This window comes from Carassius auratus, chromosome 6 (genome assembly GCF_003368295.1).
Source record: "Carassius auratus strain Wakin chromosome 6, ASM336829v1, whole genome shotgun sequence".
In the NCBI taxonomy this organism is placed as follows: domain Eukaryota; kingdom Metazoa; phylum Chordata; class Actinopteri; order Cypriniformes; family Cyprinidae; genus Carassius; species Carassius auratus.
Window position 1 is genome coordinate 26,604,979 of NC_039248.1, and position 27,430 is coordinate 26,632,408.

Below are 27,430 nucleotides of genomic sequence, written 5' to 3' on the forward strand. Positions count from 1 at the left end.
ATAATTTTAAATAAATTATTTATATTCTAATATTTTGTAAAACTTAATTTATTCCTGTGATCAAAGCTGTATTTTCAGCATCTTTCCTCCAGTCTTCAGTGTCACGTGTTCTTCAGAAATCATAATAATATACTGGTCTGACGCTCATGAAACATTTCTGATTATTATCAATGTTGAAAATAGTTTTGTGTTAGGAATAGACTGATATTCAAATCAGGATTCACTGAAAATCATTAACACATTTGGCATGTCAATAGTTTTAGAAATAAATGAAACCAAACCTTTTCGCATGTACCAATTTTTACAAAGAGGACGATTTTAGTGAAGAATGAATTCCTGATCCTCCCACAAATGTAATTTTAGTATTATTTATATACTTTTTTATTATTATTATCTAATTTTCATTAGATTATTTATCATTTTGTATGCACTTTTGTTGTTGTATTATGATTATTATTTTTATAACATTATGATTCAGTTTCAATTTGGTTTTAAGTTGATTTCTTTTTAGTCATTTTAGTGCTCAAACTAATTTCAGTTCACGGAAAAACCCTTCAGTTTTCTTCAAAGCATCTCCTTTTGTGTTCCATGCAGGAAACCTCATCAGGCTTTGGGATGCCAAGCGGGTGAGTAAATGATGAGGACTAGTAAATAATCCTGTCCCTTTAAAACTGAAAACGTGCCTGGTGCCACTTCACCTCTGACCTTGACTGAGAGCGGTCAATTTCACACTGCTAAGCCAAAATCAGGACTGCGGGCAGAAGAGGATCCGATGCTCAGATCCCGTCTGAGACTCACTCCCACACTAACACGCTCCACCAGAGGCCGGCGTGTAGCAGAGAGAGGTTCTGACCTCCTGAGAGAGCAGAGAGACGCCTGACGCCAGGAGCCAGACCGCGCATAATGGGGAACAGGTGTGTGTGTGTGTGCTCTTGTTTTTGTGACATATCAGGACACAACTCTGTATAATGACATGGGTATGACACAGGTATTACAAGGAGAGGGTGACTTATGAGGACATAACCCATGTCCCCATTTTTCAAAACACTTCAAAATCATACAGAATGTTTTTTTGAGAAAGTAAAAATGCACAAAGTTTCCTGTGAGGGTTAGGGTTAGGGGTAGGGTTGGTGAAGGGCGATAGAATATACAGTTTCTACAGTATAAAAACCATTACACCTATGGGATGAACACACATTACACAAAAACAAACGTGTGTGTGTGTGTTGGAGGGATCGACTACAGACTCCACCTGAAAAATCTGTGTTTGTAGGTATTTGTTAAATATAATTGTGTATTTGTTAATAAGTGAAGTTGTATTTGTAAAAATTGCAGTGGTCAAATATGTATAATGATGCTAAACTGTTTCCTACATGGATGTACTAGTATCACACCATAGTCCGGATCTCATGTCTGAGATTTTCCTGTGATACTGATTGGTTGACTATATACATTTTTCATTAAAATGAATAATTTTATGCTGCAAGGATGCACCGAATAGTTTGGAAGTGACAGTAACATTAAATGTTACAAATGTTTTCCATTTAAAAACTTTCTATTTTATATCCTGAAAATTAATTTCCACAAAAAATATGATGCAGCACAACTCGGCAGATCAGTATATTAGAATGATTTCTGAAAGATCATGTGACAATGAAGACTGGAGGAATGATGCTGAAAATACAGCTGTGCATCGCAGGAATAAAGTACACTTTAACAGATATTGAAATAGAAAACAATTATATTAAATTGTAATGACATCTCACAATTGGTTTAAAAAAAAAAAGTGATAAGAGGACACTTTTTTGTTTTTTTTTCAAAAACATAAATAAGTTTGAATAAGGTTCAGCTGAACACCGCTTTTCCACATATTCACTGCATGCAAAGTCCAAAACTGCAATTCGGTTGCAGAATTAAACGGAAGAATTAAACTTCTGGTTTGGTCTGGTCAGAGGTTGTGGCACTGACCGTGTGTGGAGTAACTGTAGAGCGTCTGAGCGGGTGGAGAGCCGCTGAAGTTGGATGTGTATCCCAGCAGACTGCTCTGTCCTGGGGAATGACTCAGGCCATCTTCTGTTTTAATATCTGATCGGGTGAGAGAAAGAGACACGATCATCTGTCAGGTCAGCTGTGGTGTGCACTATTTAGGGCGGGTGTGAAATATCACTCACTGTAGGGCGTCATGCTGTAGCTCTGTGTGTGGTGTGTGTACGGTGTGTACGGACCGGCCGGCTGTAACACGGGGCTGTACTGCGTCTGTCCGTAAGCAGCCATGACTGAGGACAGCTGCTCTGGATGTAGTCAGAGAACCAGATATTAACAACAGACAACCTCTTCCTATTGCATTAACACAAACTGATTCATAAACAAATGACTCTTTCGAATCGGTTCTTTTGGGTTCTTTCTTATATTTATAATTAAATGACATATGTTGTTCATTTTAATTAGTCTAATATACTTTAGATTTTATACATTTTTAATTTCATGATTCGATATATTCTTCAAAAGTACTCAACGAATCATTAGCGGAACTGAATCAAAATCATTAAATGGAATATAATTAAGAAGCAAAATGACTCTTATGGGTTGGTTCTTTTTAATGAATCCGACAAACCAATCAGTCTCAAGTTATGAATTGAATTAAAAAGTTCAAGATGCTTAATGGATTCGTTTGGGATTCTGAATCATCAAATTCAAGAACGAACGATTCTCATGAGCCGATTCTTTTTTATGAATCAAACAAACAAGTCATTCTCAAACTCCTCATAAGTATTTAAATTACCATAACTGGAATCATTTAGAACCATTAAGTGGATTTCGTAAATCATGAATCTCATTTCTATAACTGTACACTTTAAAACAAGGATTATATGTATGTCTATACACTGATTAATTAAAATTCTCCAAATCAACTGTAAAACCATGCATATGAAATTTGTCACCTTGAATTGAATGTTTTATGAAGAATTAGCACAGAAATTTAGCTTTGCTCACTTTTGTTCTCAAAAATAGTTTAATCTTACGCTTTTTGCTCCTTAAGTGCATGCATCTTGTTTTAATTGGAAGTGGAGCCCAGTGCAAGTAGAAGTGTCTGTAATATCACTCACATGGCCTAAAAGCGTCGCCTGATGTGTAGATCTAGTGGCTCCTGTGGATTAAAGGAACACGTTAAACCTTTTCAGTCTGAATCACCATGAACACACTAGAGGAAGTTCATTGCAGACCTGTGGCTGTCTGTCGTCGTACTTCCGCTTGCACGCGTTCAGCTGTCAGCTCTCCTGAAAAAGAGAGACCTGTTTGTCAGAAATATGTTACCTAAAAAGCCCACGGGCTTTGGTCCAACAGCATGCATCTCGAAAGTAAAATATGAAGAAGGAACCAGAACATAAAAAATGCACAAAGCACGATTCATGTCTAATCGTGTCTTACACAGAAAAAAAAAAAAAGGTGAACGGACAGTATTTCTGAATGACGAGGCACCTGCGGTTTCCAAAAGCACACATAATTAGAATTCTGAGATACAGACAACAGTGAAATGCTTGTTTGTATAAACCGGCTCGGTAGGACTGTGTTCCTGGAACAGAACAATGTGCAACCTGCTTTTTCAACCTGGCATAATTTGGCATCGCAAACCGCAGGCAGAACTGCGTGCCAACAGTTCAGGATGGGTGAAAAAGGCTGGCTGTTCTTGTGCATGAGATGTAAGAAATGCAACCATCCCTGTTCTGTTCTGGGCTGGTAATGGCACGGTGCAGTGCATACCTGTGGGTATAGTTTGCATAAATACAAATGAGAGACGATATGGGTTAAACACCTCGAATGACCTCGTAACCTTGACCTGTTTTTTTTTATTGCTCCTCATTTATGTTTAGTTTTTGCTGTAACCTTGTCTCAGACCTTAGGAGAAATGAGTAGAGCAGAGCTCTAGCCATTAATTTGTATTTGATGAGATTTTTTTTTTTTTTGAGTTTGCTTTGAGATCTGATTTTTGACTGCAATATGACTCGTCTCATCCGTGCTCGTCTTCTAATAACGTCTGTATTTGTTTTCTCATTGCTGTCTGAGAAATATGATAATATTTGCTTTTATATTACATTTTCTTTAAAAAAAAAAAATTACAGCACAGTGTTATTTTAGTATCACTGATAGAGTATTATAATTGTTTGAGTATTTTGGTTTTATTTTATATACATATTAGTTGAGGTATGTTGTTTTTTTTCCATGTTTTTTTTCTTCTTTTTAAAAAAAATATAGTTATTTTAGTTCAAACTAAAACCATAAAACCATTAAAAAATATATATAAATAAATAAAAAAAAGTTTTACCAAAAAACTTTTGTTATTTTAATTAAGTTTAACTAGATGTGCTAAAATAACCTAAACTAAAGTGGAACTACAAAAGAAATAAATAATAACGAATTATAGACAAACACACATCAAAATTACTAAAACTTTAACTGAAATGAAAAGAAACATAGAAAATATGAAAATAAATACTGATTCAAAATATCATTTGTTGTTGTTGTTGTTGTAATTTTAGTTTTAGTTATTTTATTATGTTATTAACAATATATGTTATTAACAATAATAACCCTGTTACTCTGATGAAGACACACGCCTGCTGTTAGATTGTTTCTGACAAAAAGAAGCAGAAAGCTGTTGTCTTGCTCTAAACTTCTCCCCATTCCTCCCTCAGGGCTCCTCCATCTGTCGGACGGAGCAGAGAGATGCTCGATGTGAGCAACATCACAAGAGCAGCTGCTGTCAGGAGCAAAGATGGAAAGGAAGGGCAGCAAAAGGTGAAATCAGAGCCAAAACCAGAGCTTTCGTACAATAACGCAAGAGAGGGCTTGTACGTGTGTGACCTCAAACGCAGATCGTGACGTGCCAGATTCAGTTAGTTTTTAATTAATCTGACAGTTCAGACAGCAGCGAGGTGAATGATGTTTTGGCTGCTGCGGTCGGGCGGCACCCAGCGAATGCTTAAAACAAACAGAGACAATGTCTCACTGCAGCTCGCTCTGTTTTCTCAGTAAACAGTTGCGACACTACCGTACAGCATATTTATGATTAAAGAAACATATCATGTGACTGTCATAACGACAGCAAAGCTGCAGTAATTCTATCGCTTGAAGTGTTAAAGGTGAAACTTTTCCACTCCAAAAGTTTTAGCTCCTAAGAAATGCATGAATGATGTTTTTTTTTTTTGGATTAAATCGAGTTTCTCGATGGCCGATGATGTCATCAATATTGTGCCAATATAAACATACTACAAATGTGAAGCAATACGGGCGTAAAAGTTTATTTTGCATATTTAACCATGGGCAGGGTTATTGGCTGGGCTTATCAATTAAATATTAGACAATAAATCGGCTTGTATTTCCACAAATGCGACAAAAATAGTGCTGTCAAACGAATCGTAATAAAAGTTTTTGTTTACATACTATTTATGTGAAAAATATTGATATATAATATCAATTATATTAATATAAATATATACATGGAAATGCAAGGAGAATTTTCTTATAAATATATATATATATATATATATATATATATATATATATATATATATATATATATATATATATATATATATATATACACACACACACAGTACAGACCAAAAGTTTTGAAACATCTGGCTTAATATTTTTTATGTTTTTGAAAGACGTAGATGTATTTGATCAAAAATACAGAAAAAAATATAATATTTTGATATAAAAACATAAAAAATAGTAATGTTTTCAAACTTTTGGTCTGTACTGTATATGTGTGTGTATACTCGCGATTAAACCAAACAATTTTCACCAACTGGAGTCAGTATGAAGACTTAAAAAGTGCACGTTTAATGTTTTTAAATCTATATTAGCTGAGCTTAAAGTCTTTTTTTATTGTTTTATTTAATATTTCACTAACTTCTTGGTAATATATAGTGATCATTTGGAAGCATGAACAAGACTGTGAGCTTATCATACTTGGAAAATAGTGTGCAAGTCTTACTGACAATATATATACTGTTAAGTACAAAATTTACTTAAACTGCTATAAAAATTATCTATAACTTATTAGAAATATTAACAAAAAAAGGAATAAAAAATACTCAAAAAAATTTGAATACTGTAATAGTACTAGATAATCCTAAAACAACACTGGTGTCAACAATTATGCTAAATAATGCATTTGTGTCTTACAAAAATAAATAACTGTGTTTTAATTAAAACCATTCAAAATCATCAAATGAAAGGAAGCCAAATAAATAAATAATAATACAAATATAATAATAATAATAATTAAATAATTAGTAACAAATGTAATATTTAGATGAAAAACTGGTTTAGCAACCAAAAAAAAAAAAGTTTAGGTACTAAACATTTAACCAAATAACTAAAATAACAAACTGAAATAACAATGGTGTCAACATTATATTAAATATCCCATTTTGTATCACACAAAAAAAATAAAAAATAAAAACAACAACCCAAATTCTAAATAACAAGAGGGTGAGTAGCTGATTTTTCATTTCTGAGTCCACTATCCCTTTAATCTCATATAAACACTCTCTCACACGTCTGCTTGTTTTCTGAAAACAGAAAGAGTGGTTCTCCAGGTCAGAGATGCAGCGATGGCTTTCTCACACCTGCTGAGGCACCACTCCTCACAAAACCTTTCCCAAGAAAATAAACGTGAACGGAGACGGCAAGCACAGGCCGCCCAGCAGAGTCCTGACTTCCTCCCAGAGTTCCTGTGATGCGCAGTGTGTTTCCTGGTATGAGCAAGAGGGCATGGGAAAGAACGCTCTGCCCCCTTCCACAACGGTAAACTGAGCTTAAACAAACCCGGGACGGGGCACGGCCGGGACAGAGCACTTCACCTGGCCTCACGCTGTTCTGCTAGCATCGGCGTCTTTCACGGCTATCATATTCCACACAATGTCTTACATCATACATCAGCGAATGTTGTCAAATCTATATCTCTTTTTACCCAGCATGAATGTAGTAATGAAGCTAAACCAGTTGGGGAACAACTGATCACATGACGAAGCCTTCAACAGTTGCTTCCCACTTTTTCAGTGGCATTGGTTCCGGAAGTTTATTTTTTATTTATTTTTTTATTGCGATTTTTAAAAAGTATAAGCCATGAACTAACTAACTATATATATATATATACATATATATGTGTGTGTGTGTGTTTGGCACAAAATACTTGTTGTAATTCTCCAAATTATTTAAAATAGTTAGCTACAATTGAAATTTTTTGAAATTGAAATTGAAATTATATATATTAAAAAAATATTTCATTAAAATATCATGAAATATAAATATTAGAGTAAAAAACTTAGTTGAAGTACTAAATACACTGAAAACTACTATACATAGCAAAAAAAAAAATATTAAAAAATAAAAATAAAATGACTAATGGACATAAAAAATACAAACATTTTAAATGAAAACTAAAAATGGAAAAATACTTATTATTATTATTATTATTATAAAAAGCTGAAATCATGCAGGCTGATTGGTTCATCAAAATCATATGCCACCAATGAAAAAGCTCGTAGCTCACAGTAGGTCTGTATTTAATGCTTTATTAATCAGTTCCTCTTTCCAGAAAATGAATGTGATTTTTACTGTTGCGCTGTACTCTGCATGTCCTGACAGGATCATTACGACTAAGAGAGCAGGTTGTCTGTCTTTGAAACAAATCATGAGCTGTAGCTTTGCCATATGGCTGTCTGATCTACAGCAAGCTCTCCAACCCAAACCGTGATCTAAACCATTCAATCAAAGCCACCAAACTGCTCTCTGACCGATAGCTGAGGGCTACGTCCCATATGGTGCTGGACGCAGGTTTGCGGGTGACCGCTGCTCCGCCTGAAGGGAAACCGCGAGACACGGTGACCTCACTACAACAATGCAGCACTTCTGCAGCCCTCGTATTTCCAGCTAACTCCAGACAGACTGTGAGCAGCCATCTGCCCTTTCATTTCCTCTGAACTCACACAGGGTTGACTGAGGGATCAACGGAACAGGTAGTCCAACTCAACAAATGAGCACTAGTTAAATATGGAGCCTTTTCACATATCCAAGGTTCGTCACGGTTGGCTACAACTCTATAGTGGTGAATGGAAACTACAACAATTAGGGCTTATTTAAAATAGGACCATCTCCCATGTTGTTTTTGAAAGATTGAAGCCAAAGTAGGCACGTTTTGCAATTCTTTCATGTGTCACAGATTAATATGCAGAATTATTTGAATTAACTTGTATGCATGTGTTTGAAGGTCAATCTAAAAAAACTAAACTGAGGAATTTTACAATAAAGACACAAAATAACTCCCTATGCATTTTCTAAATTTGTTTTGTATCTTTTATTGCATCCACAAAAAAAAATTCTTTAGTGTTCAAAAATGTTTTCCTTGCAAAACTTTTCTGCTTGAGTTTGGTTTCATGTTTTTTGCTCAAAATGTTTTAATCTCAGTGCCTAAATTCAACAGTTGCTGATACATTGCTGTAAATGCAGTGGAAACAAACCAAGAGAAACATCTTGCATTCAAAAGCAATTATTGAACTTTTCCTGTACATCATTGTTATGCGATTTCCATTGAAATATTTGTATTTATTTATTTAATTTCCGTGTAAATGGCTTTAGTAAACCAGTGAAAAGTGATTGTTTTTAACACTTTTCATCTTACACTTCACCTCACCTCATTATAGTTCAGTGATGCATTTACCATTTGGTAAATAGTCTTATCCAAACATTTAACTCATTCTTGCTTGCTGATGAAGTTACTTTTTAGTGAATACCTAAAGGTTTGCATGCACAACGATTAGTCCTTCTTGTTCATTTTTCCTTTAAAAAACTTTCTTCAGTTTTCCTGTATATGCTTAATATGCAACTTTTCCACTGAAATCAGTAGTTTCGTAGTGTAAACTCTCATGAAAAGTGACTGTCGGTGAGACTCTCATCCTCACACTTCACTTCGTTATAGTTCAGTGATGCATTTGACATTTGATAAATAGTCTTATCCAAACATCAAGCTAATTCACTACACGGTTTTGAACCTCAGGCCTCTTTCTGTGCATGCTGTGGGAGTTTTTGCAATTGATGCACTAAGCCGTATTTTTAATTTGAAGCGCACACAAAGTCTGCGGCCGCTTGCCTTTGGGGCTCAAGCTTCTCTGCAGCCTTTGAACTCGGACTCTCGTAAATAAAGCCGGCCGGCCACACGCGTCTGCTCTTTAGCTCGCTAATGGAGCGATGGGGGGGCTGTAACAGCCTAGTAATGGTCTCTTGAGATGCGGCGGTGCTTACATCAGTGTCCAGGGATTTCATCAATGCTGGAGCGCAGCAGAGCATGGGAACACTGATAAGTGTTGCACAGACTCGACGAAGACATATATGCACAGTGATGTAATGCATGATATAGAGGTGAGCGATAATGCCATGTAAATCACGATAGATGGTGGGAATTCAATTTGAAATGGTTTGTGTGTTGCATAACTCTGTAGAGTAATCCCCTATTTTTAGAAAACCTGGTGAATTAGAGTGTTTTCAAATAAAGGCGCTTTGATAAATTTCTCTTTTTATTTGGAACTTGACAGACGCAAACCAAAAGATACGATTATTCAAAACAAATTCTGACACTAGTGTTGAAACAGTTTCCACTTATCTAATGCAATACGTGACTCAAAACAGTTAAACTGATACGATAAAGCAGCTGTTTTTTCACTTTATGCCATATTTACTCATATTTCTATAGCAAAATCTCTACTGTTGCATAATATAAACTATTGTATCAGTGCTTTTTTGTAATTAATAACTGAATAATTAATAAAAAAATTTTGTCCTTGCAAAACATTTCTGTTGTGCCAGAGTTTGCCAAAAGTTTCTCTCATAAAATACAGCAAAGAAAAGAGTAAAGTAGGTTAGCACGCACCAAACACTGTGCAAAAAGTCCATATTTACTAATTTTTGCCATCGCATTATATAAACTGTTGTGACATTTTGTGTTCGGATTGAATTGCTTCTAAAAAATTTATTCTTTGCTCAAATATATTTTTCCTTGCAAAAATTTTCTGCTGAGTGGCTTGCATAGTTTTTGTGTAATTCCCAAGTTTCTCTTTCCATTCAGAATAATGACAATACTTTCTGTCCAGAAAACACAGCAAAGAAACAAATTTAAACAGGTTAGCATGCACAAAATGTTGTGCAGAAAATCTATATTTAAGTTTTTACCTTTGCACAACTGTTGTACAAGTATGCATTTAGACTAAATCATTTCTAAAACATTTTATTCTTTTCAAGTTCCTCTTTGCTTTTCAGCCAAATCATGACAACACTTGTCCAGAAAATACAGTAAAACAAATGGTTCCACACACACAAAATACATATTTATACATTTTTACAGTTGTATGCTGTAATATAAACTATAATACAAGTCTGTATTCAAACTGAATCCTTTCTAAAACATTGTATTCTTTCCAAGTTCCTCTTTGTAAATCAGCCAGAACAAAGAGAAGAAATTAAAGTGTAACAGGAACTAGCATGCACACATTATGGAAAGTATATATTTACACATTTTTACTATTTTACGATATAAACTATCAAACAATTCTGTTTGAGAAAAAAACAATCTATTCTATAGTTGTTCAGAAATTGTTGTCCAGAAAATACAGCAAAGAACAGTGCAAAACAAATGAGCACAGGACAAAATCCAGTGCAGAAAGGCCTCGGAAAGCTATCAGTTTTCCATCCTGCAGATAGACTTTTAATTTATTGGCTTCTGTTATTAAAAAGCCCAGCCCAGGCTCGGCCGCACGTTCCTGGCCACCATGTTTGTGTGTAACACTAACCGCCTGCCATGGTGGGCTCTGCTTTCCACATGACAGCTTCCAAGAGGAGAAAGCCACCTTTCATGCCAGCTTGTATGGAAGGATCCCCTCTCCCACCCAAAAACCCCCGACTTATGTGTAATCGACCCCCTCCGTTCAGACATTTGCCCCATCGGTTCCCAATTTCTCATCAGACCCATCCCCCTCGTCCCTACTGCCGCCAGCCTCCAGGTCTGCTGGACCCTTCACCCCCGGAGCGTGGGTCATGGATGGGGACAGCTGGTGGACCTCCCAGGATCCGTCTTATGAGGGGATCGGTCAGGTAACACATCTGGCCTGTTGAAGTCAGGAGGCTCAGACTGCATTAAACCCGCTCGAGTGCATCAGAGAGAGAGAGAGCTGCGTGTTTTCAGAGCATGCAAATCAGATGCACAACGAAAGAGCAACTACTCTAGGATACCATTTCACTGACTGGCCTTGTGAAAAAGGAGTGTGCTTCATTGTATTAAATGTGCACCACTGATGCTTTAAAAAACTATGTTTTTAATTATGTAAACTGTACTTGCAGATTAAATTAAAGGCCACAGTACACTTTCACAACTGTTATATAACACACTTACGTAAGCACACTTAAAAAAACAAACCAAACTGTAATAATGTACAATTTTATCTTTTAACTTTAAAAAAATATATATTATTATTATTTTCTTTTTCCGCACTTTAAAGAAGCAAACTTATTTTGATGTACTGAGACACATGACTTGTGTGTTATTTGATATAACATTAAAGTTAAATTTCAAAAAGTATAATTTTATTATTAGATATTTGAAATTCTAAATATATTTAAATATATGACATACAGGTTTCAGTAGAAATTAAATTTAAGTACAGTTTAGTCTATATTTGAGAGTACACTTTAACCAAATTTCAATTCAACAGAAGGTATTATGAAATTACATACCAAATATATACTTTAGTCCTATTTTATGGGCAGTCAACTAATTTAATATAATTTTGCATAATGCATGATGTAATTGCATTTAATACATTTTCATTTAATTGTAAATAACGCATTGAAGTTTTCAAACATTTAAGTTAACATATTTTAATGTATAGTATATTATTTATATAAGTATTTTTTTTAAAACATATGCTGAAGTGTACTTCTTTTTCTCAAGGGTATAATCAAATATCAATCAGGCTTGCAAACTTTTCATTAGTTATGAAGTTTTTAAGTGGCTTTTGAATGTGCAAAACTCGAAACACGTTGCAAGTGTGTTGCATTACATTTGCTAAGGTTGTCTGGGTGGTTTTACTTAATTAAAAGTGGTTTAAGTGGAGATTTGGTGGTTTCTTACTAGCCCCTTACTAGTCTCTATGGTATTCAGTTTTTCTCCAGTTTTAGGTGAAAACCATCAGCCAGTATGCACACCTCAAGTACCTGGCACACATGATGCAGGATGAGTTAGGAAAAATGCTATACTTTGGTTTAAAGCTTTGTTCAAATCACTAACCCTAAGTATATGCTATTCAAAGGAGCTTAAGCTGTATTTATCCAAGAATATTCCTTTGAAATTGAGTTTGCTGCTTGTTTGACTTGGATTTAAAACCCTGAGCTTTCGCATGACTTGCAAAACAGACGTCTACATTATGTATGCCCAATCCAGGAAGACAAAGTAGTTTATTCAGTTAGCAGGCTTGAACTTTTTACCTTGCAACATGGTAGCTGCAAATGCTAACATCCTCGCCTTACATTGTTTTGGACAGTCACTGAAAGATATATGACTTTATCAAAGAAACCTGTAGAAAAAGTTCCTGCTTATTTGCCCTGAGGGCGGTTAGCATGTGTAAACGCGCCTGAGTGGCAGAGACGAGGAACATTGCAGCTTATTCAAGAGAACTAATTTGTTTACATTGTATACGGTCCAAGTTTGGAACGGTCCACCTTTGGAAATCAATTATGAGAGAGAGAATATAGTTAATCTTATGAAATCTCTTAATCGTTCACATGTTGACTTATGTTGAGTTTTTGACTGAAGTTTTCAGTTTTGTTGTTCTTGACTATGAGCTAGAGTCATAAAGAACCCTAATATAGGCCTAAACATTATTTGCATCAGTGCTGGAGAGTATAACGGTATATACTTTGTGATGGTAGAAATATTGCAATTTTGCTTGGGTGCTATCAGACAATCAGCAGTAATGACGTTATTTTTATATCATCCTTCATTACTTGCATGCTTGTTATTTTTTTATTTGCATCCATAAAGTTAGTTCCAAACAAAAACAGGAAAATAATAAGATCAAGCACCTTTCATTTGCACTGGATCACACATAATCAGCAGTTTGCTTTATGACAGTGATGCATGTGACACTGGCTGTCTGTGTGTGTGTGTGTGCGTGTGTGTGTGTGTGTATGTGTGTGCGTTAAGATATAAGATAAGGTTGGCAATAGCTGAAGAACCAGCTGTTGTTTGGTGAAAGAATGAGACTGTAGGGAAAAGGAGGGGTTCGGATGACTGTGTGTGTGTGTGTGTGTGTGTAAGAGAGAGAGAGCGACAGACTGAAAGGGAACTACCAAAACTGCGTTGCTTCCTATTCACATTAACATACAGAATCTCTCCAAACTATATTCTATCATTTGTGAAGTCAAGCATTACTATCAGTGTTGACCATGTCTTTGGTTAATGATCTGAACAAATTAATTGATGTGGAAAAACCAACAGACTTACATGAATTTGGACGCAAGATGAAACTATCTTGCTGGTTGTTTTATATATACCTTTTGATCCTGCTTTTCTATATACAGTTCAGAATACAATATTACTCACAACAGAAAGGACCTCCCGATCACAATTTTTAAATTATCTGATTTTTATTTTCTGGAAAGCCAAATATGATCATCAGTCAGTGTTTAAACCTTTGAAAGTAATGCAAATCACCCAAAATATTCAACATTTGAGCACACCAGCTTCTTCACTTTACAAAAGAAGTTGTAATCAAAGACTGTACGAGCGTCGTCTGATCAAAGCGAAGAGTTTATGTGAAGTTCAGCTCGCTGTCGTTGGGCCTCTGACTGTAACTGTGCTGCTAAAGCATTCATGTAGACTCAAATCAACAGTTGTTTTGGGAAAATACTGAATAGAAATTCAAAGCAAATTTTTCTCCAAGTATGATCAATAATAGTAGTGATGCTTGCTTTGATGCTATTTGTGTTATAAAGAAAGTTGCACTAGTAAAATTCATGTTTGTTCAGAAAGCTTCTTTTACTATATTTGCATTATAGGCTTTTCATACCTTTAATCATAAGCAGTGAAAAATTCCTTGGCCTTGACTCCAAGCCACAGACCCGACTGATGATGATGTGGCAAAGTGTTAAACTCTTCGCTACCGATCTCATTTAGTTGTGCAAGACTCACGAGACTTTCGGGAATCCCTCTATGGGCGCTAGCTAAATATTTTGCTCATTACGAGCGAGGTCATCTTCCATCTGGAAGCAGAGGATCAGTTGACAATTCAAAGCAGAAGCGGAGTTCAAGGCCTTCAGCCTCACCCTAAAACCGAGGGGTTAACGTGGGCTGGGCCGTAATGAACCGAGCGCCGATAAACTCAGGAAGAGCTGTGCTTCCTATGAAAATATTTATCATTCCAGAAAACTTTGGCTACAGAGGACTTTAGGAATTAATTTGTGTTTTCTTAAGAGAGGGGGTCTCAGGATGGGGAACTCGGGCCTCGCTTTGCCTCCTCGAGCAGGAATTGTGCAGCTTATTCACAATTTATTAGCGTTAGTAATCAGAACCATGAAGGAAAGAGAGCTCAGAATGAGACCTGATGTTATTATACACTGAAAACGAGAGCGTTAAATCAAACTTGCCCCTGTGCACGTGACCTCTGATGTGCATCCAACATTTTCCAAAAATAACTGAAATAAGTCTGCATTTATGTCTGATTTCAGTCTAATTAATCTGTGATCTGACGTATCCACAAAAGGCTTTAATTAAATTAAGAAAAAATATCTGCATACTTTAAAATGGAGTACCGCACATCCTCAAAATCTACATTGAGACACTGAGAATAAGAGATCTGACCTTTTCAAAGCGTGTAAAATGTGAATGCAAAGACAGAGGGGTTCATTTTTACTAATACATTTTTAAAAACGTTTGAATTTGAAGTGGCCACTTCAACTGAATTTGATTAAATCCAGTGGTACTGAACTGAATTTGGTTCTTTAAAAAAAGGAATTACACCACACACCAACACCAGATAAAAGTTCATCATATTACAATGTTTTTCACAATATCTCAAGTTACCAAAGACAAAAATAGTTGCATTGTTTTTTGTGCAGATGTTATATCATCGTCAAGATAGAAAAAAAGTTGCCGTGCATGAGTCAATATTTCTTGGACTTGTTTTGGAGTTGCAAAGTCATAGTGGCGTTAGAATCATTGCATTTGGGAAAGAAAGCATTGGCGTTTAGGATCAGTACTACATCTGCAACTGGTTTTGGATCTCTGTGTCTGATTCCTGGTCTCTTCTGTGGACCTGGATTGTTAATAATTTGGAATTGTGCAACAGTGACCTGCGTTCTCGTGAAACAAAGCGCTGAATGTATTGAGCAGGGGGTTGTGAGAGCTTCTCAAGGACGATGAATGCTTCTCTTTCAAAAATGCTTAGCAAGGCACCCTAAAATTACCTTATTAGCTTCCTGACTTTAAACATCGCCTCAGCGATTTCAGAGTAATCATCCAGCTCTGTGAACTCCAGCATTGATTTAGTTCAAACAGACATACTATTTTAATAAAAAGCTGCTCGTGTGAATAAAGACGTATGCATAAACTAAGACCTGAGAGTAAAACTCATTACTCAGTATGATGGTACCGAGTGAAGCAATGTAGATTCATTAAATTAAGAATGATACAGATGTTTAGATCTGAAAAACAAAGTATTCTGTTAAAAAGACCTTCTACACTTTTAGGAAAATTATTCTGAATAGCATTAATTAAAATGTATTTGGTTTTTAAATAATAGAAGGGGACATTTCAATTTCTGCATTTTAAAGGTCAGATAGTGATCAGAAAAAAAGATTTCACTGCACTTTAACCCAAAAGAATTAGTTACAATCATGTTAGCATTTTAATCACGTCGAGCTTACCATGATGTAAAAAAAAAAAAAAATTCATTGCAGTTAGTCACACCTTAGTTTTGATGGAAAAAGGCCACAAAGGACAATCATTTATAATTTCTTAAGTCTACATATAGTTTTTTTCTTCTTTTTCTTTTGTGCATTTTGTCAGTGTGATACTTCATTTTCAGTCTAAAAATAGGTACTACATTAATACAAATTATTACAAATACAAAATACACATCTACCAGATTTGGAGAACTAATATTTCACTTAACAGCTAAATGTTTTGTTTATTAAATTTGTCTAAACTGTGACTGGCAAATAATTATTTTTTACATTGTGTTTGGAATTCTGTAAGCAAAAAACTGATCTAAATCACATGCAAAAATGCATCTAGATTTAGTTTTTATCTATTTTTTTTTCTAGCTTTATTCATCTATCTATTACATTTATTTGACCCTACATTGCCAAATATAGTTCTTGATATAGCAGAAAGTTCTGAAGCTAGTAACTATTCAAGAGCCTCATCTTTATTTTAAAGAGTATGAACTTAATAATCTTAAGTAGAATTTTTAATTCAGTTCAAACTATAGCATGAATAAACGTAGGCATTTCTATATTGTTTGATTAAGGTGTTATGCAAAATGTAATATGAATTCAAACAATAATGAAAATGTGTCTGTTCTTACATAAAACAGAAACACTCAATGCACTACATACAGTATGTCTTGTTTTATTTTATCTGCAAAGAGGGTTACAGGGTTCGTGAATTTCTATATGGTTCTAAAATAGTGATGTTTCTTTATTGGTTCTTCAGATCCTTTTAATGCACAAGGAAGGGAAAAGAATAAAAAGCTTCACCTATGACATAGCACTATAACCTAAATTAAACTTGTTTTATTTTTTAAAAATGTACTTAGATTTCTGCATCTTTGACCATCCTTTAAACCTTCTCAAAATGTTAACAAACGCGTCCTCCTGCACTGTCCTCGATTAAAGAAATTTTCTAACGACACAACTCATAGTATGGAGGAGAAATAATGCATTATATTACAAAGAAAGGAAATATAAGCGGCTCGTAAGAAGACAATATCAGTGAGGAAATGATGCACTCACCATGTCTGAAGCAAAGTAAATGAAAAATCAGCTGTAAGTTCAGCAAAGTTTCCTCTCCATCCTTCGGGTAGTGCGTTGATCAAAGCGCCGACAGACGGATATAATGTCGCATCCCGCCGCTGCTGTTACATTCGAATTTTAAATTTGGAACGATCCGGCTGCGCGCGCTGTGACCGAGAGCTCTGCAGTGTGTGTCTCGCTCCCTGCGTGTGTGGCGCACTCGAGTGAGCACTAATGTGAAGAAACGTTCAATAAATGAGCGACTGAAGTTCCTCCTCCTACTGCTTCAGTCCTCAACGCGCGCGCGTAGTTCCAACACAATGACCATCCTGCTCTGTGTGCGCGTGCACGCGCATTTATCTATGCCTGTCTGTGTTGCGTTTAAAAGCTGACAAATATAGCGAAACGTGAAAAACAGGCATAAAGGGTATTTTAATTACTCTTTGATGCTTTATAAATCAGCCATATGTATAATGTATTTATCATTTAAAAAATATAAAAAGGAATACATTGTTCAAAAACATACGAAATAATGTCTTACTCGAAATGTATGATTACAAGAAGGTTTGTGCGTTTAAGGGCCTGGGACAGAATATAGGCTACTTAGTTCAGTATGAAAACACAACAAACGTGTCTTTCTGAAACTTTATTTCAGTGGTCTCTACGAAAAGTTATTCATGTATGTTTTATAGAGTAATGCTGATGATCACATTTAAATGATGTTTTATGTCTTCATTATGAAGGCACAGTGTTCATAGTTTGTTTCAGCAGATTTACATTCACACTGTGATGTAAACAATGACCTGTAGTCAAAATAGAAGTTTAGTTTATATACAAATTTAAATAGTTTAGACCTTTTTTGTTCTTCTTTTATAGAGTTCACTTTTTTAAGAGCAAGCTAGTTTCCTTTGAAAATCAGTGACAGTTTGTTTCCAAAGGATCATTTTAAAAGGTATTACAGTATACGTGTACATTTCATTTGCATTAGAAGGGTAGTGGTGTTTCATTATACTCATGTTCATCCTCATTCAAACCCATGTTCATCATATGTACTTAAATGCAAATATAACTTCATTATGAAATACAAAATTAAAAATTGTATTCTATATAAAATACATATTGTCATTGGAACCTAACCTACATGTGGATGTTGCATGAATAAAAAGTCAGAATTGTGAGCTATTAACTCAACAAATTTACATCTCGCAATTCTGTGTTTGTAAAGAGATTTCTTTATAAATTAATAACCAATTAACTTAATTCCCTTTTTTATTATCATTTTATTCCCTGGGGGGAATACAGGCATCATAAAATGTTGTGTGTTTTTAAGATAATGTATAAAAAAATCTATTAACTTGTATTCTTTGTTGCAGATATTATGTTACGTAAACAATAGGTGATGCAAACAAAACATTCAGGCTAATCAAGTTGTTAATGACATTTCCTCTTTCTTATAATCTGATAAGAGATTTGTGTGTGCGTCTCAAACAGTAATGTGCTTGTTGTTATACTGTACTGTATGTTGTATGTTTATTCTGTCGGCAGTTCTCACAAAGCTGATGTTTGAATGAAGCATTTACAAAAGGAAATACAAAAGGAAGACAGGGCTAGTTGTCACACTGTGCTGGGTTCGGACTCCGTAATTGATGTTTTGTATCTGTTTTTGCAGTTAAGAGTTTAACTTTTGTGTCTGCGGGTTTAAAGAAAAAATGTGACAACCAACCCTGGTCCGTCTATTATTGCAATCAAAATTAAAGCATCAGATATCAGATTGTGGTACTTGTAGTTGTAGCAACACTCTACATCTGGGGGTCAAATCAAGTTCACACTTCGTTAATGTTAAAAGAAACATTACAACGGTGACCATCATCTGGATACAATAAGCAGTGAATCAGATGTGTGTGTGATATGCTAGTAGATTTGATTTCTTTCCAGAGATGGCAACAGTCTGGCTGCCGAGACAGAAAGGTAGAAAGAGTCTGAATGCAGGAGAGCGAGATCACGGATGAGGAAAAATCTGGTAACCTTACCTATGACTCTAGTTAAGTAACGCAACCCAGAAACGAATTTGTCTGGCCGTGATTCATTTTCCGAGGAGGGTGGCCGATCTCTACGCTTTCTGTGGAATGAAGAAAATAAAAGCAGCCATTGTCTTTATCTTTATTCCTCTCTTGGAGTTTTGTTGAGCCGGTCAAACACGCTGTGAACAGCAAGACATCAGGGAGACTTTCCTCTCTATTCAGATCTGTCTGCCATCCCTCACAATCAAAGAACTAGAACCCATTTCCAAAACATCATGTAAATATTCCCCAAAAGAGATGAAGCTCGTTTCTATTTAAGTCTGCATTCAGCTGATGCCAATACTAATATTAAAACCATGAAGCGGTAGTGAATATATTTAGGGGGAAAACTGAGCATCACATTTCATTGCTCATATTTTAATGAAATCTTTAACACTAGGCAATAAAGTCTAATGTTTGCGTCATCCTGTAGTGTTTGTACACCAGACACACAGTAATTGTTCTGTTACTTTACCAAAATGTGACTCTTTCACCTCGTTTTCAGATGATTTTCAACTTGAGGACATTTTCGACTTTTGAGGCAGCCACTTAGCACTTGGAACGCTTTAGCAACTGCCTGGAAATGCCTTAGTAACATCCTAAAAATACTCAGGACACCTAAGGCACCACATACTGTATAAATCCCAACCACTCACTACACCCTAGCAGCCACATAGCAACTTGCTTAAAACTAGAAACATATAGAAATGCACCACCAACATCACAGGACACCTTGTCAACTGCATAGCACCACCCTATGGCATCTACGCTAATATTAGTCTGTTTCTCTCTTATTCCGAGGTCACTGTGACCACGAGATCCAGTCTGTGTCCAGATCAGAGGGTCACTGCAGTCACCCGGATCCAGTACGTATCCAGACCAGATGGTGGATCAGCACCTAGAAAGGACCTCTACTGCCCTGAAAGACAGCGGAGACCAGGACAACTAGAGCCCCAGATACAGATCCCCTGTAAAGACCTTGTCTCAGAGGAGCACCAGGACAAGACCACAGGAAACAGATAAATCTTCTGCACAATCTGACTTTGCTGCAGCCTGGAATTGAACTACTGGTTCGTCTGGTCAGAGGAGAACTGACCCCCCAACTGAGCCTGGTTTCTCCCAAGGTTTTTTCTCCATTCTGTCACCGATGGAGTTTCGGTTCCTTGCCGCTGTCACCTCTGGCTTGCTTAGTTGGGGTCACTTCATCTACAGCAATATCGTTGACTTGATTGCAAATGATTGCACAGACACTATTTCAACTGAACAGAGATGACATCACTGAATTCAATGCTGAACTGCCTTTAACTGTCATCCTGCATTATTGACACACTGTTTTCCTAATGAATGTTGTTCAGTTGCTTTGACGCAATGTATTTTGTTTAAAGCGCTATATAAATAAAGGTGACTTGACTTGACTTGGCAGTGCAGCCACAATCCAAGTACGGTAACAGAAAAGCACAATACTATAATAATCACATTTCTGTGTCTTAGCAACAGTACCACTGCTCCCTATACGCAGAGTACACAGTTTGCATAGGGTACCATCCTAGTTGCTTATTCTATATTAATATTAATATTGCATGTACAGTACATAAATACAAATAAAATTAGCATATATACATAATTATAAAAAAATTCATTTTACGGTGAATGCAGTAGGCAAAGCACATGTAATGCGCCATTCTCGCATCTACACCTGCATTCACCTCATGTTCACAGCTGACTACAAATGATCATAACTGATGGACAACTACACCCGGAAAAAAGATGCCAGCAGTCTAGCGCCGAAAAGGTAAAGGTAAAAATGCTCAAGATGAAGCCTGTGCATCCCTTTCAGGTATGTTCATAATCCTGTGAAACTTTTTTGTTTTTTGACATTAAAATAACGTTAACGTTCATTGATGTTTTAGTTATAATATGATGAGCTCATTGACGACTTCGCCTTCAGTAAAAGCTCAAGTAGATGACCTATATCAGTGTTGATTTTCAGTGTTGAATTGCAAATAGCCTGCTTTGTACAATCCACCCAGAACACTTTAGCAACCACATAGCAACACCCTAGCAAAATGATGGCAGGTTTTGCACAAGACTGCAGTTGGTCATAAACAGATTTCTTTTAATGTAGTCGAGTCTCGGTGCGGCACCAATAAACACAGTAGAGTCCTTCCCAGCACTAATAAACTCTCAGTCTGTGGTGGTTCTGTGAGTAGTTCAGCTAACCCGTCACACACCGGCCGCTCGTCTCTCAGCACCCCACCAGTGCCCCTCTTGTCCGTGGAATGTGGAAATCATTTCCCCCTTAATTTTATAATGGAGGTGGAGGGGCGGCCTCCCTTTGGTTCAATTTTCACCAACACCGTAAAACGCAGCAGTCATAAGAACAGCGCCGACATCTGTTTTTTCCATCGCCAGGACTTTAATGATCAGGTAATAAAAGTTTCATTTGACAGAAATTACAACAGATGTTTCAGCCGATAAAGTTCAGATAGAAGCAATCTCTCCGCAGACCTCACTGACCCGACAGGCCCATCTTCACTACATACCGCCACAACAAAAGCCAAGCTTACTTACACTTTCCAAAATAGTAATTTTTGCATGTTTGTTTTTTACCTTTAAAAAAAACCTGCACGCTGTGATTTGGGTTTGCACAGCTGTAACTCTAAAGAATGGCTTCATAAGCCTTGAAAAATATAATTGTGAAACATTTCTTAACCCAGAGTTTAAAATGCTCTTGTAATGGGGTTAAAGGAGTAGTACACACAAAGTGAAAATTTGCTTACAATCTATTCAAATTTGGCATTACATCTCTACAGTGAATGAGTGCCATTAGAATGAGATTCCAAACAGCTGATAAAAACATTACAATAATCCACAAGTAATCCACACCACTCCAGTCCATCAGTTAATGACATAGAAAGCGAAAAGTTTTAAATTCAAACTGTTAAGTCCATAATCCATAATATTGCTTCCTCCAGTGAAAAAGTAATCTGGTCTGAATCAGCAGAGAAATCTGCACAGATCAAACCATGTTTACAAGCAAAAACAGTTCTATCCCAATATATCAACATCAAGAAGATCAAGCCCTTTCTTTGGGATCATGCTGCACAACTCCTTGTTCAAGCTCTTGTTCTGTCCAGGCTGGACTATTGCAATGCTCTCTTGGCAGGTCTTCCAGCCAATTCTATCAAACCTTTACAATTAATTCAGAACGCGGCAGCAAGATTCATTTTTAATGAGCCAAAAAGAATACACGTCACACCTCTGTTTATCAATTTGCACTGGCTTCCATAAAATTCAAGGCATTGATGTTTGCCTACAAAACTACCACTGGCTCTGCACCCATTTACCTAAATTTGTTACTTCAGACTTATGTGTCCTCTAGAAGCTTGCGTTCTGCAAGTGAACGTCGCTTGATTGTGCCATCCCAAAGAAGCACAAAGTCACTTTTACGAACTTTTAAGTTAAATGTTCCCTTCTGGTTGAATAACCTCCCCAATTCAATCCGAGCAGCTGAGTCCTTAGCCATCTTCAAGAATCGGCTTAAAACACATCTCTTCCATCTTTATTTGACCCTCTAACTTTAACACTCACTATTCTAATTCTATTCTTAAAAAATATATAACTACCTTTCTAATCTTTTTGTATTCTATTTTCTTTTCATTTATTATGCAATTGTGTGTGTGTGTGTAAATACCTCTAACACTAGCTTGCTCTATTCTTTTTTTATTCTATCTGTTTTCTTTTTATTTATTATATTATTTAAAATCCCATGCTACGTGTACTATGTTACGCTAACTGAGACTTGTTATAGCTCTTATATATCATTGCTCTTTTTGTTGTTTTTGATTGCTTCCACTGTCTTCATCTGTAAGTCGCTTTGGATAAAAGCGTCTGCTAAATGAATAAATGAATAAATGTAAATATGTGGATAGATTTTGATGTGAAAGACAACAGGATGGACTTTTCATAGATATTCATTGGTGAGTAAGTGAATTAATGCAACATTTCTCCAAATCTGTCCCCATAAAGAAACAAACTCATCTACATTTTGGATGGCTTGAGGCTGAGTACACATTTCTGGGTGAACTGTTCATTTAGGAAATGTATTTTCTCAGAAATCTGAGTGAAAGGTGTGTCCAAATCTTCCGGTGTGTGCAGCTTAAAAACAACGGAAGAAATGTTTCCAGGTATGTTCCGTCAAATATGCACAGATTCAACAGTGCCTTGCAGGAAGGTATTTGATACAAACAGCACTATTATCCCATGAACTAGTATTCAGTCTTGTCTTGTTGAATGATGTGAAAATGCCATTCTGGAATGAAACATTGTAAAAAAACAAGGACACCCACAACAGACACTAATGACGCAGGAAATGATTAAAATTAAAACCTTAATCATTGTCAGACATCAATCTTAACCTTTGTTGGTCCTTCAAGTGGATTTGCTTTTCTAATAAACTTTTCTAAATCTATTTTTAACAATTAAATAATGCAATTAGAATAATATTAATATTAAAAAATTATGCAAAAAAATTTTTTTTGTTAAATATGGAGCCCGTACAAAATATAAATTGTGCGCAGAATTTACTAATTTGTTCCCTCAATGTACTAAAACGTGCACATGATTACTACTTTGTAATCACAATTCACTTATTAGTTCTCTCGTGTGCACGATATAGCAAATCGAGAGAATGAATTAGTAAATTGTGCACACAATTTATAAAACGAGGGAACGACATGCTGTGTTTGGGGCTCTGTATTTAAGCATTTAGTCTTTTTTTCACATTTTTTTGGCAACAACATTTGATTGGCACCTGTTAAAATGAACAGGCCCCAGATGATTTGTAATAAAGCCGGGCCACGAGCAGTCTGAATGCTTTCCGACAGATCAGGACTGTGTGAAAGTGTGAGTGTGTGTCTTTCACAGCGCGTCTCTTCTCTTTTCCCAGCCCGGATACATTCACACATTTCATTTTGTTGTTCCCATGGCAGTCAAAAATGCACCTGACCCCGGGGCTCATGTACTGGGGGATTTTTTAAAAATATTTTGCTCTTAAAGGAGCAGCCGTGACTAATGCATGCTTTACTGTCTCCATTATGCTGCTGGATATTATGAAGTATCAGGCAACGTGATTAGATATGTGTGTGTGGGGCTCAGTAAAACACATCTTCTGTCTCATTTGTCCATAGAAGCACAGATATCTCTGTACGCCAGTGGATGTGTGTTTTTTTTATAGACAGTTTTGTCTGTTTTAAAGGAGCAGTTTACCCAAAAATGCCTTCCAGTCTTGTATAATGTAGTGTGTTCATTTCACTTCACCTTTTGTGTTCCTCATGAAGAACACTGAACCAGCTAACAGGGAACGTTTTCAGAACAATCAGGCAACGTAAAAAGAACATTAAAAGAATATTCATTCAAAGTTATCTGACTCTGCTTCGAACGGGATAGTCCACCCAAAAATTCTCTCATTAATAACTCACCCTCATGTCATTCTAAACACCTAAGACAATCTTTGGAACACAAATTAAGGTATTTTTTTATGAATTCTGAGAGCTTTCTGACACTCCCATAGACAGCAATGTAATTACTACGATCAAGGTCCAAAAACATAGCAAGGACATCGGTAAAATAATCCATGTGACACCGTAACTTAATGGAAATGTTATTGTTAGTTAGAGACATTGCACAAGAGGGGGCATAAATGATGAAGAAATCTTTATTTTGTGTGTGTGTGTGGATGTATCTGTATCATACCTCGGGCAGAGGCGACTGTTAGGAAGTGAATAGAGGCTGTTCTCAATAGCTCTGTGTTTCTGTTTGTTTGTCCCAGTGTAAGCTGCGTGTAGGTAGGAGGGTCTCTGGTCTCGCTGGCCACAGGCGCTGAAGCATTGTTAACCAAACAATACACTCGCACGTCTCTGTTTAAGAGCTGCCAAACAACAGCAGCAGCAGCGCAGGCCTGCGACGGAAACCTGGATTTAAGAGCTCGCAATCTATTCTCACAAATACTGTTATTTAATACGCTAATGCAACTCCGTTTTAATTCTGGATATATGTTATGATAAATTGTTGGTGCATTTTTATGATGAACAGTTAGATCACATGGAAAGTTAAGATATAAAATGTTTTGTTATCTATTGTATTTTTATTATTTATTTTATTTATTATACATTATAATAATCAGTTTGATTTTTGATCCATTTGAAAAATGATGCCTTGTAATACAGAGTATAATGCATTCTATGATTTCATTAATAATTACATAAATGTTATGATAAACTGTTGGTGCATTTTATGCTGAACATTTGTATCGCATAGCAAATTAAAATTATTTATTATAATTTTTTTTAATGTATAGTTAATGTATTATTTTATTAATTTGACTTTATTTAAAAAAAAAAAGAATTGTACTCAGAGGTTGGTCTTTTACTACTCCATTATGTAACATTAAATTATCAACTTATGTCATATAATATCATAATCGATTATCAGTTTGATTTTTAATGATTAACTAGAAAATAAAATTCCTAAAAAGAACCAAAACTAGATACCTGAGACAATAAGTGTCATCTAGTAAGAGTACAGAGCTGTAATATGAATGTAGAATCATTAGATGAGAAATGTTTTTAGTTTCTTGGACTCAATCTGAGTTTCAGTGCTGATCAATCACACATTGTTCCCTCAAAATAGTTTTAGCCTCTATCATCAGTGGATCTACGGTGATCTTTGGCACAGCATCCTTCTGGCGTATCAATAATCTGACTGCATTAATAGAAAGACTTGGACACTTTAAACCTTTTAACTAGTCCTGTAATTAAGTTAGCCTGATTACAGTGTCATGAATGATAGATAAGTTATTGGATTCCTATCAGCTTTGGGGAATTATTAATAATAGATCACCCATCTGGCAGCTGGAAACAGATGTAAACCTAGACTCTCATTTGTTAACAATCTCTCAGTCCTTCAATATGAATCACATCAAAGGGAGGAGAAGACACTTCTCTTATCATTTATTACCAATGTGCAGCTGTGCATCCAATAAAAACATATTCTGGTGCTAATTCATCTGCCACTTACTTCTTCTGACATTTATCAATTTAATTAAGCAATCATCAGAGCTGAAAAATATACACAATTTCTCATATATTCCAAAAATAATTTTAGCATAACTTATATTATCTTTCAATTTCAGTGGGCTGAATCAGCAGTGAATCACTTTTTCTTTCTTTCTTTTTTTTTACTATCAAGATATGTGTAATAATAAAAAAAATATTTTGATGTATTATATATTATTTATAAATGATAAATAAGTTATTGAATTATATTATTATTATTTATTAAAATTTTTATTTGTGTATTTCTGTGCTATTATAATAATATAATAATAAGAAATATGTATTTTAGTAGATGTAAGTCAGGGTCTGACCAATGTTAACACTCCCCACTTTCTTTATAAATGACAATAAAATATAATGTTTGACTGCTCTCATTAAATCTTCTGTGTGAGGGTTGATGGCGTTTATGAGATGTGTGGTAAACCCAGGAACAAAGGGAAAATCTTAAAATAAGATAAACTTGAAAGAAATCATAAATCGGGTTGGAGATGTGTTGGTCATGGCAGTCTTGTTCTAATTACATGTGGTTTGACACACACTCACACACACACACACACACACACACACACACATATAAAGTCACAGAGCGTGACTAGAGCTCTACTGGAGACGCATGCCCTGTTAAAGCTCAAAGGACAAACTGTGTTTGAACATGGAGCTCAGAAACTACACCCATGACTCTAATGTCTGAATGTACATTTTCTACATATATGGACCAATTTACCCATCATTGTATTTGTTATATACACCTTCAGACAAAAAGGTACAAATGCTGTATTTGTCCACATTTGTGCTAGCTTAACAGCACGCCAATGTAATTTGTTTCTTTTATTTTTTATTTGGGATCGTTCGTTTTTATACAGTATCTGAAGGATGATTTGGAAAATAAAGTGAGCACTTTACTTGGCTTTGGTTCCAGTATTTTTTTTTTACATTCATTTTCTCCATAGGAATTACAAAACTAACAAACAAACCCATAACAAAAGGTTTTAGGACTTCAACTGAACCAATCAGCTGATCGCAATCTTAAAAAATCTTTAATTTGAATCATAATTTTCCATCCATATTTTACAATTGAATGAACTCCTCTTCCTCACAACATGTATTGTCGATGACATAATCAAATAAAAACCATGATGTAATATAAAACTATTGACTTATTTATTATAAGTAGGCTATGGAAAC

At 35.6% G+C, this 27,430-nt stretch overlaps 1 protein-coding gene and 1 long non-coding RNA gene across 5 annotated transcripts in view; one reads left to right on the forward strand and one right to left on the reverse strand.

Annotated features, from left to right (window-relative positions):
• LOC113104996 (eyes absent homolog 2-like) overlaps positions 1 to 17,327 on the reverse strand; it is a 35,278-nt gene extending 17,951 nt beyond the window's left edge. The window contains exons 1-5 of one of the 4 annotated variants that reach the window (XM_026266176.1): positions 17,071 to 17,327; positions 3,225 to 3,278; positions 3,108 to 3,148; positions 2,172 to 2,291; positions 1,969 to 2,085 (exon numbers count right to left, since the gene is read on the reverse strand). In XM_026266176.1, the coding sequence (XP_026121961.1) occupies positions 1,969 to 2,085; positions 2,172 to 2,274 (220 nt within the window). In that variant the 5' untranslated portion in view covers positions 2,275 to 2,291; positions 3,108 to 3,148; positions 3,225 to 3,278; positions 17,071 to 17,327. The remainder of the gene's footprint in view (positions 1 to 1,968; positions 2,086 to 2,171; positions 2,292 to 3,107; positions 3,149 to 3,224; positions 3,279 to 17,070) is intronic. The other 3 variants (XM_026266175.1, XM_026266170.1, XM_026266177.1) reach the window with 3 other exon arrangements.
• On the forward strand, positions 601 to 7,120 carry LOC113105071 (uncharacterized). The gene is made up of 3 exons (XR_003292291.1): positions 601 to 914; positions 4,695 to 4,797; positions 6,592 to 7,120. It is a non-coding gene; the product is annotated as an uncharacterized LOC113105071 (long non-coding RNA).
• Positions 17,328 to 27,430: the final 10,103 nt, after the last annotated feature.